At 49.7% G+C, this 11,103-nt stretch overlaps 1 protein-coding gene across 1 annotated transcript; it reads left to right on the top strand.

Annotated features, from left to right (window-relative positions):
* Nucleotides 1-1,560: 1,560 nt before the first annotated feature.
* LAMTOR2 (late endosomal/lysosomal adaptor, MAPK and MTOR activator 2) lies at nucleotides 1,561-6,519 on the top strand. Its single transcript, XM_044990988.1, has 5 exons — nucleotides 1,561-1,686; nucleotides 3,308-3,400; nucleotides 4,365-4,527; nucleotides 5,542-5,631; nucleotides 6,223-6,519. The coding sequence occupies exons 1-5, from the start codon at nucleotides 1,673-1,675 to the stop codon at nucleotides 6,277-6,279; spliced, it is 417 nt and encodes a 138-aa protein (XP_044846923.1). The 5' UTR covers nucleotides 1,561-1,672; the 3' UTR covers nucleotides 6,280-6,519.
* Nucleotides 6,520-11,103: the final 4,584 nt, after the last annotated feature.

The following is an 11,103-nucleotide window of genomic DNA, read 5'->3' as shown; positions in this document are numbered from 1 at the left end:
ATAATGAGACCACTTCAAACTAGGGGGTACAGCAGCACCTCCAGCAGCCAGCCCCCCTAGTTCCAGCACCTATGGCTAGGGATGGAATGTTGGGATCAGAGGGTTCCATGGTAGCTGTGGATGGAATGTTGGGCTTAAAGGATTCTGTGGTAGTAGGGATGGAATTTTTGGATCAAAGGCTTCTGTGGATGCTGGGGATGGAATGTCGGGATCAGAGGGTTCCATTGTAGCTGGGGATGGAATGTCGGGATCAGAGGGTTCCGTGGTAGCTGGGGATGGAATGTCGGGATCAAGGGTTCCATGCTAGCTGGGGATGGAATGTCGGGATCAGAGGGTTCCATGGTAGCGGGGACGGAATGTTGGGATCAGAGGGTTCCGTGGTAGCTGGGGATGGAATGTCCGGATCAGAGGGTTCCGTGGTAGCTGGGGATGGAATGTCCGGATCAGAGGGTTCTGTGGTAGCAGGGACGGATTGTTGGGATCAGAGGGTTCCGTGGTAGCGGGGACGGAATGTTGGGATCAGAGGGTTCCATTGTAGCTGGGGATGGAATGTCGGGATCAGAGGGTTCCATGGTAGCAGGGACGGAATGTTGGGATCAGAGGGTTCTGTGGTAGCAGGGACAGAATGTCGGGATCAGAGGGTTCCATGGTAGCGGGGACGGAATGTTGGGATCAGAGGGTTCCGTGGTAGCTGGGGATGGAATGTTGGGATCAGAGGGTTCCATTGTAGCTGGGGATGGAATGTCGGGATCAGAGGGTTCCGTGGTAGCTGGGGATGGAATGTCGGGATCAGAGGGTTCCGTGGTAGCTGGGGATGGAATGTCGGGATCAGAGGGTTCCGTGGTAGCTGGGGATGGAATGTCAGGATCAGAGGGTTCCATGGCAGCTGGGAAGGAACAGATAGGAGAGGACAGTTCTGACTGGTAGCTGGGAATGGGCATCTGGAGTGAGAAGGAAAAGTGTGAATTAAGTGTGGTGAGAGCCCTGGCTGTACTACAGCGTCCATTTCCAGAGCTGCGCGGGTGGCTAATGATGGCTGTTCATCCTGCTGTTGTGGGCCAGGCCTAGGGGTCTCAGCAAGGGATAGCATTTTATTATTATTCAAGATCCACCCATAGGTTTGCTGAGATGGCAACAAAAACACAGAGAGAAATACAAGTTGCCCTTGTAGGACATGTCTACCATAGCAATGCTGGTACCCATATTTCAGTCACCGCAACAATGGGGCAGTTGGCCTGGGGCAGATCAGCAGGTAAAGACAAGAGCTCAGCTGTTTCTTCTAATGTGTGGATCTATCTAGGGTACTTACATGGCCCATTGGCCCCACTGCCTTAGTATCGGGGTCCCTCCCAAGTTATAGTGTATTTATCTTGTAAATAACCCCCTGTAAGGCAGGGCAGGGCAGTTGTCCCCAGTTTTTACACATGGGGAACTGAGGCACAGAAAGATTAAATTATTTGCCCAAGGTCACCCAGGAAGTCTATAGCAGAGCAGGGAATCCCGAAGTCCCACTCTAATTAGCTATAAAGCCTGTCAGAGGGAGGGTTCAGAGGCTCCTCCCACATACCCACACTAGTTTGCTGTTGTAGAGGAACCATAAAAAGCCCTGCTGCGAGGTGCTCCTGTGGAAAGCTGAAGTAGAAGGAGGGTGATCATAGTAGTTTGATAGAAAATGAGTCTCTTAATGTAAGTAGTGTGAAAGTGACTTAATTAGTTATTTGATTCTTGATTTTAGGGGATACCTGTGCTACAAAGGTAGCTATATTGTGGGTACAATGTTGTTAAAGCCGAGTTTGTGTGAAGCTAGTTCCCCTTCCTCCCCACCCCAATCCCCTGATATTCAGCACTCTCGATTGGGGGCAGACTTTGTCAAAGTGGCTAGATTCTGCTGGGATACTTATGGCTAAACTTATGTAAGTCATAAAGTCTTTGGGGTGCTGCAGCATCGATCCTGCTCCACGATTGAAGCTCTGAGGTGTTACTGTAATGTGTGTGCCCGTGTCCAGCCCAGCTGAGCTCTTCTATTTTTTTAAAAAAGGAAAAAAGTCACCATTTGGGTATAAAATGGGATGTGTGTGTGCCTCTGGAAACCTGAAGAAGGGCCACTGCATTTTTATCCTCTTCTCCACCCCCCCCGCCCTTGTGATCATGGTGGTGGAGTGAAAACTGCTGTACCTCTACATTTTGCAAGAAATGTGACCAGCAGTAACCTGCTGCCTCATAGATTGACAGATGCCCTTGCATAGATCCAGAATTCTCTGCTGTTAAAAGGTGCAGTGCTAAGAAGACAAAAGTTATAACTGTTTCCCAGTTAACTCATCCAGCCACCTAGGCTTTTCTCCCATTGGTCCCACAGGATTTTGGAGTACCTGGGGTAGTAGTGGGGAAAATTATAAACTGATGGGACAGCAGTAGGGAAAATGGCATGGATGAGGCAGCAATGTTACCCCCAAATGATTGAAATCATGAGTTAGCCCCCCCCCCCCAAGCCATGAAATTGGCTTAAGCACAAGCTCTTGCAAAAATAACATGTATTTTTTCCCTGAGTCTTTAGCTGTCACGCTTGTAAGTTTTTCTCTGCAACTGCAATGTTACCAAACTGTAGGGGTTGGTTTTTGTTTTGTTTTTTTTAATCATAAGCCTCACCATATTTGGTGCAAGCTCCTGGAGTCACGTTAGAATCACACATAGATATGGATCTCATGGTTCTGGAAAAAACCTTGAAAATGTGACCTGGGTGTTCCTAAAGGCTCAAAACACAGAAAGCAAATAAAAAGAACCCAAAATCTATTATAACTTCTTGGGGTCTGGCCTATGAGTTTTTCTTTCTTTTTCTTTTTTAAATGCTTGGGATTTGCTATGCTGCAAACATGAAGGCTAGAAACTTTGTTTTAATAAAAGCTGAGATTCACCTGACTCCAGGAGCTGGGGATGGTGGTTGTTTTGTTTTTTGTTTTTAAAAACCAAATAGTGTGAGTTGCCTCCGTCATCACAGTGTTAACTATTTGTAGCGTGTATGTCAGTAAATGCTATGTTTGTTTCCTGTAGTGAGATTACAGGAGATCACATACTGTTCTGCGAACTGCTAAGGATTGGGCTCCTTTGGTGTACAGCACAAACTGTCTATGTGTGTGACGTACAGAGAAATTACACAGCAATCTGTGTGAATGAAATGCCATGTCCTTCCACATGGGCCTGACTAGGCAAAGAACTGGGCAGGAACTACAACTCCCAGCATGCTCTGGGCTGAGGTTGATCAGCTGATGGGGAAGTAGGCTCTCTGAGCTGTGTGTTTCCACCACTGCAGGGAGGAGAGAGGGTCTGTTGCGACCATGCTGCGCCCCAAGGCCCTTACCCAGGTCCTGAGCCAGGCTAACACTGGAGGGGTCCAGAGCACCCTGTGAGTATAAAGGTATTTGGGGGAGGAGTGTGGGGTGGCTGGGTATGGGTCAGTGAGCCCTCATGCTAAAGTATTGTGGCCAGATCAGTGGTCCCGCTAAGGATTAGTGCCCTCTGGGTACAAATGGTCTCCCCATCTCCCCCCCCCCACACACACACACACTCGGTGACCCCCCTCCTCCAAGGAATTGTGCAATACAACCTACCTGAAAGAAGTGGGGAGGAGCCCAGTGTACCCCAATAAGGAATTCACACCCCTCCACCAAAAGGCATCGTGGGGAGGGGGCTTGGGGAACAGATTACTAGTATTCTCCCTGTTGAGGGACACCGTTGCAGTATCATCGCATGGCAGTCGCCTGTGTTCCTTGTTTAGACCAGTCATGGTGGGAGTTTGCATGAGGGCAGCGACACCAGTGCAAGGAAATGGGAGAAGGTAACAGTGGGATCTGTGTAAATATGGTGTTTAATACGCCCTTTCCCACTGTAGACAGGGCTGGAGTTTGAGGGCAGGCAGAGCTCCAGACACATGAGAACTGGGGGTGGGGAATCCTGAGCTTGCACAAATGCTGTGGCTGAATCCAGAGAAATATCCACTAGATGGTAAAAAATTGGGGGGGTCCATTCCCCCTTAACTCCTTCTTCCTAGTAGCTGCACCCATGGAAAAAGAGCACCCCTGCTAGGGAGGAAGGATGGTTTGGTGGATAAAGGAAAAGCTCTGCCACTGCCTCCCCATCTAACCTTGGGCATGTCACTTCACCTTGAGCCTCAGATTCCTTCTCAGTAAAAAGAGAGTGAGACCTGCCTCAGAGGGGGTGTCAGGAGGGTCAGTGCATGATCTGTCTGATCGGGTACTAAGGCGATGGAGCATCATAAAAACCCCTATGAATAAAGTCCATGCCTAAGCAGACATGGTGTAAAGCCCTGTGGGCGTTTGGCTCAAATTCTCCTCCTTTCTCCTCTGTAGGCTTCTGAACAATGAGGGGTCTCTGCTCGCATATTCTGGTTATGGAGACACAGATGCCAGGGTCACTGCGGCCATTGCCAGTAACATTTGGGTGGCCTATGACAAGAACGGTCACCAGGCTTTCAACGAGGACAATCTGAAATTCATCCTTATGGACTGCATGGTATATGGGGGGCGGGGGGATTGGGAGGGAGGGAGGAATGGGGCAAGGGCTGCATTCCCATAGGGAAGGCTGAGTTTCTCTGCAGGAGGGGAGGAATGCTGCTGCAGGTCTCTGCTCCTCCCAGTTTAACCCATAGATCCCTGAAACAAGCGTGGAACTGGAACACAAGACTACAGACTCCTGTTCCCAGCTCTGCCACCGACTCACATTGGGCAACTGCCTCTTTCTGCCTCAGTTTCCCCAGGTGTAAAACAAGGCTAATAGCTGCGTCATGGGGTGGGGTGGAGGTTGAAATTAAGTGCTCCGAGATCCTATAATGGAAGGTGCTATAACAAGGGTTCTCAAACTGGGGGTCGGGACCCCTCAGGGGGTCATGAGGTTATTACATGGGGGGTTGCGAGCTGTCAGCCTCCACCCCAAACCCCGCTTTGCATCCAGCATTTATAGTGGTCTTAAATATATTTAAAACGTGTTTTTAATTTATAAGGGGGGTCGCACTCAGAGGCTTGCTGTGTGAAAGGGGTCACCAGTACAATAGTTTGAGAATCACTGTGCTATAAGAATGCAAGTTATCTAAAGCCAAAACTTTACGAAGGTTGCCATTCCCCTCTCCCCACCCCCACACGGTTGAAAGGACTTATTTCTGAGCAAATGCCTTGCTTTTCAAGAATGACCTAGACTTTCAAGTGTGACTGGACAGTCCGATTGGATAACATTGTACAGTCGTTTTGAGCACCTTGTGCAGGGCTGTAGGAACGTGGTCCCTAGCTCTGATCTACTCTGGCATCAGTAGATCTCTCACCCATTGGAGCCTCCAGTGTTAGAGGGTTTCTCAGGTCACCCAGTAGGCCAGTGGCAGAACTGGGAAGAGAATCCATGTCCTCAGTATCTTGACTCTAAAAGCAGAAGGTCAAAATGGCTATTCTAGGGCACCCATGGACCCTGGGACATGGGGTGCGAGGGCAGAATTCTGCCAACCTATCAATCAAATGCATTTTTCTTCCCCCTCTGCAGGAGGGCCGTGTTGCTATCACCCGGGTGGCGAATCTCTTGCTGTGCATGTATGCAAAAGAGACCGTTGGATTTGGGATGCTGAAAGCCAAGGTGATGCTGAGCTGACTGATCACATCTGAGGGGAGGGCAGGGGCTGCTGGTAGCAGGCTGTGTAGCTGCAGTTTGAAAAGTGGATTAGTGAGCGCTGCATAGGATGAGCAGATCTCTAACTGATATTGGGGCGGGGGGAGTTTATAGAATGGCATTTGGGGGGTGGGAGAACCTAGATGAAGTTTTGGGGAACCATAGGGCCTCATTCTCACTTTACCCAAAGGCCCCAATCTAGAAAAGGGGGAGCTTAACTTTGGGAACAAAGTGCACTTACATTTTAAGGCCTCTGTAAACTACCAGAGCTTAGTGAAAGTGGGATCCGTGGTGTACAGCGGAGATTTTATAACAGCCTACAAAATCCGTGTGACTTCCGGGTAGGGCCTGGGTTGTCTTTTGTGTTTGTACAGCACCTAGCGCAGCAGTCCCAATTCTGGGCCACTGTACCCCCACTGTTTGCCTCAGTTTCCCCGCTGTAAAATTGGATAATATTTCCCTACCTCTGAGCAGTTCGGCTGTAGTTAAGGCTGAGTGCAACTTATTACTCGTTCACTAATGCTTGTCTCACTGTGCTGCATAATAATCTGTGCCCAGGCCCAGGCCCTTGTCCAGTATCTGGAAGAACCTCTCACGCAAGTGGCAGCATCCTGAACAAACTACGGCGGGGCAGAGCGGAGGATGAATGAGGCCATCGCAGCTCAGGAGCAAAGAACCCTCCCCCCAAAAGCTCTTACAACGGAGAACCGGTGAAGTGGGCACATGAATGGTTCCATGGGCAATCCAGGCATTGGCATCACACTGAAAACTACCTGCCTGCAGTGGAGGGCACTTGCGGGGGCCTTTTTTTATATATAGTTAAAAAGAAAAATAAAATCGAGTATTTAACACTTGAGTACTGTCTCGCCTCTTTCAGATGAGGAAGGGGCTGGAGACTTTCATCCTAGGGCTTGTCTACACTTGAAACGCTACCGCTGCACCACTGCAGAGCAGACACTACGTACGCCGATGGGCAGGATTCTCCTGTCGTCATAGCGTTCTTCGGTCGACCTAGCGCTGGCTACGCCGGGGTCAGGTTGGCTTAATTACATCACTCGGGGGTGCAGCTGGGTTGACTTAAGTTTTTAGCGTAGACCAGACTCGAGAGGTTAAAAAGAGCGGGAAAGGAGTGTGTGGATGGAGGGGGTGGTTAGGACAAGGAGAGGTGCCTGGGGCTGAACGAGAGCTGGGTCAGAAACAGGTCTCCTGTCCTATGGTGACATTCAAAACTTTTTCCCATCGCAAATTGGGATGGAAAAGTGTAAAAATCTTGCAAGTTGCTGTGGAATTAAAAATCTCCAAACAAATTTCAATCGGGGCAATGGCAACATTTTGTCTCTTTCAACCTTTATTTATTTATTTTACTATCTCAAAGTGACTGTTGCAAAAGTTGACTCAAACAGAACTTTTCATTTACAAGGGGGGGAAAAAGCCACAATGGAGCGTCCTGACCCCTCCGAAACTCTTCTCAAAATTCTTTTGAAGTGAGATTTGGCCCAATCAACCTTTTCCCCACATTTTGTCTTTGATAAATGGGCGTTTTGTGATTTTTGAGAACTCCTGACCAGCTCTAGTCTACGCTTGTGGCTCTCACCCTCTCCAGACGACTGTCCCCCTTTCAGGAGTCTGATTTGTCTTGTGTCCTCCAAGTCTCACCTCACTTAAAAACTGAGCTTACAGAAATCAGCCATAAAAACCCAGAAGTGTCCCAGCTCACTGTTGCTGACAAATTGCTGACTTTCTCCTCTTCACCATATACTTATACAATAAATCACTTAGAATATAAATATTGGACTTACAATGACTTGTTTATACTGCTCTATATGAAATTTTAGTTTGCACTGACTTTGCTAGTGCTTTCCCTGTAGCCTGTTGTAAAACTAGGCAAATATCTAGATGAGTTGAGGTACCCCCTGCAAGACCTCTGTGTACCCCCTGGGGTGCATGTCCCCCTGGTTGAGAACCACTGGTCTACACCCTCCCGTTCTGATGTGCAAACAAGGGCACATGGCTCAGGCCTGATCTAAACCTAGGCTGGGCTCCTACAGAGGCTCCTACAGAGCCACAGGCTGATGGATGGATCAGCACATTGTGGATGGGGGCTGCAATCTGACAAGGGTGGTGTAACAGCTGAGGCCTGTCAATCTGGAGCTCCACCTCCATCCAACCTCAGAGCGGCATCCTGCATGTGATCCTAGGCTCTGTCCAGCGGAAGCAGTGACTGGATGGAGTAGCCCGGCTCAGCCAGTGGGACAGATTTCGGCTGCGTCCCTCTTGAGTGATATTGGCGTTAATACATTTTTTTTTAACAAGGTGCAGGCTACAGCTGCCTGGAGCCCGGACTGCTTTTCCACCACCACTTGGCTGGATCTTTAAATTGGCTTTGCCTATGCTAAGGCCCCTGAGGTGTTCACTTTGGTCTAAACTCGCCCCTTTGCAGAAAGCCAGCACGAAGCCGACTTTGTGAGTCCAGGGAAACCAGCATAAGGTGAAGTGTTGGATAAGGAGTCCTGGGGTCTATTCCCAGCACTGCCACTGACTTGCCTGGGTGACATTGGGCAAGTAACTCCCTCTCTCTGTTCCTGTTTTCCCAGCCCGCCTTCTCTATTTTAATTGCAAGCTCTCTGGGGCAGGGCTGCCCCTTGCTATGTTTCGCTATATACCCTAGCACACTGGGGCCCAGATCTTGGTTGGTGCCTCTGGGTATTCCTGTAATACATAGACCTATGTGCCACAATCTCACAAGTATTCCACCCCCCCCCCAGCCCACTGTATAATTAGACTTCGGAACTCTCTGCCACAAGATCATACAGCGGGCAAGAAGTTAGCAAAGAGGATCTACGCTTACAGAGGTTCTTGTACTGAGGTCATCACTCTAGTAACTGTGCTCTAGTAAATTAAGCAGCCTAACACGTCACGCACAAGAGGATCAGTTAGACTAGTGAAGACAGATTGAGCCCATCTACAGTGCAAACCCTTAGCCTCAAGGCTTCAGTCTCTAACAATGAGGGAGTTGGAGGAGATCTTCAAGGGGCTGGGGGCAGATTATCCCACAGCTGCCCATTTGTGGGGGAGAAAGTTGCTTCTTGCATCTTCCCCTGATGCAGCTGGTGTTGGCCACTGCTGGAGGTGGATTTTTGAACAAGTTAACCTGGAGCAGGGAGTTAACTCCTGTGAGGATTCAGGGGCTGCTGTGATGTCTAGTTTTTCCCTCTGTTGCTCACATGATGGCAGCAGAGGATAAGGAACACAACTTTCATTTTCTAACACAAAACACACAGGGGCCAGATTCTGCTGCCAGTAACGCTGGTGTAAATCTGGAGCGAGTAGCTGGCATCCCTCTCGATTTACACCCACGTAACCAACAGCAAAATGGTTACAGAGCTTCCGCTCTTGGAGATACCTGTCCCCTCCTGGTATGATTCTGCTGGAGGAGCTGTGCACACTAATATCTGATTCCTCTCCTGCTTACATCAGCGTAAGTGGAGTTGTTCCTGATCTACACCAGCAGCTGGAAAATCTGGCCTGGTGGTTTTTAAAGTGAAACTAGCAAATTAATCTAGTGGTGTGCTCAGGCTGCAGGCTTGGGTCACGCCCAGGACATCAGGGGTATGTTCTGTCTGTCCTGTCTGACACAAGACTACATCAGTACGAACTAGGTACCTTTTAGTTCACACCAGCGGGGTCTACACAGGGCAGATCGAGTGCAACACATGAGAGCACTCGCCAATTCACACACCCTGCCCACCTCCATTCCCTCCCGTCAATACAAATGATTGGACATAGAAGGACATTTGTTACCTGAGAGCTAAGGGGGAGGCAGTGTGGCCTAGTGAATAGTGCACTGAACAGAGAGTCAGGAGCCATGAATTCTATTCCCGCCTCTGGCTTGCTGGGTGACCGTGGGCAAGTCACTTGCCTGCTCTGTGCCTCGGTTTCCCTGTCTGTAAAATGGGAATAAGGTACTGACCTCCTTTGTACAGCACTTTGAGATTGGCAGGAGAAAAAGATGAGCTATAGTTACAGAGGGAAAAGCTGGCCCAAGTGAGGCCAATGGGAGCATTGCCAGGCACTGCAGTGGAGCCTGTTGCCTGAGCAATGTAAAAGGGCCTTAGTGCAACTGAGAATCAGCCCACTGGACTTTGTGTCACACCCACTGCATGGGCATTAAATGGCTTGCTGGGGTGTAGCATCAGTGCTGTGCCACGTTAATCCCCTAATGCGTCTGGTTTCTCCAGCTTGAGCCTGGCCTCTCCCATCCCTGCTGAATTTTCACCTGCATCTGTAGGCAGTGGCATTAGCACACATAGCTCTCCACCCACCAGTAAAGAGGTGCGGTCCCAGGCACAGAACAAGGCCTTTGTTGGCTCTGTCACACCCCCTCCTTTCCCTAAGATCCTATGGTGGAGTCTTTTGCAGCCACCGCTCTGGGGAGCCAGCTGTCTGGATTGCAGTGGCTTTAGAACAGAATACCAGGGTTGGGAGGGACCTCAGGAGGTATCTAGTCCAACCCCCTGCTCAAAGCAGGACCAATCCCCAGACAGATTTTTGCCCCAGATCCCTAAATGGCCCCCTTAAGGACTGAACTCACCACCCTGGGTTTAGCAGGCCAATGCTCAAACCTCTCTAAGGCTAGGAACTCAGAAACCCATTTCCTTAATGATCCACAAATATATTGGGGGTTCCCCACCAACACACCTGGGTTTAAATCCTTTCCCCTCAACCTCTCTAGAGGGCTTCCCAGTGTCTCCTGTACCAGACCAGTTCCCAGTGCAGATGCTGATACAATTACACTACCTGCTTGTGAGAGGAGAGCCCGGCCTAGTGGATGGCCCACTGGCCAGGGACTCTGGAGAGCTGGGTTTTATTCCCAGCTCTGCTGTTAACCATGAGGGAAATCACTCCCCTTCCCTCCTTTGTGCCTCTGTTTTGATTGTAAGCTCTCTAAAGGCAGAGTCTGTCTCTCACTGTGTCTATGTACAGCACCTAGCACTGCGGGGCCTAGCTCTCAATGGAGACAGTTAGGTGCTATAGTCATACAAATGCTGATGATAGAGAATGCCTCCCTCAGGCTCCTTGGGTTCACCTTAGCAATATCAGGGGGACCATCTGCAGGGCAGCAAGAGAAATGTGAGGCCTGAGTACATGGTGTTCCTTGGGGTCCCTCCCATTTCACTTTATTTACACAGGTATTTTGGGGCTTCCTGGTACAACTGGACCCTCTTTCCCTCCCTTCTCGTCACCCTTGGCCAGGATCTCATTGTCAACTCGTTCCTTCTCCTCCCAAATACTCAGTCGCTTGTCTCAGGTGATATAAACATCCCCTTGGCTCGCTGCTCCTCCAAGGAGTGCTCCAGGGGGAAAAAACGGTGCAAGCCCCAGGCCAGAGTGTGTGTGATAGGCCTCTCTGCCCTAGCCACAGCGGCCAGGCCTCTGCTG

This window comes from Mauremys mutica, chromosome 17, assembly GCF_020497125.1.
Source record: "Mauremys mutica isolate MM-2020 ecotype Southern chromosome 17, ASM2049712v1, whole genome shotgun sequence".
In the NCBI taxonomy this organism is placed as follows: domain Eukaryota; kingdom Metazoa; phylum Chordata; order Testudines; family Geoemydidae; genus Mauremys; species Mauremys mutica.
This window is presented reverse-complemented; position numbering and strand designations above follow the sequence as displayed.

Excerpts from the sequence above, each read along its gene's own strand:
- LAMTOR2 (XM_044990988.1), top strand. Across the intron at positions 3,401-4,364 it reads GGAGGGGTCCAGAGCACCCT|GCTTCTGAACAATGAGGGGT; the intron begins GTGAGTATAAAG and ends TCTCCTCTGTAG. Across the intron at positions 4,528-5,541 it reads TCATCCTTATGGACTGCATG|GAGGGCCGTGTTGCTATCAC; the intron begins GTATATGGGGGG and ends CCCCCTCTGCAG.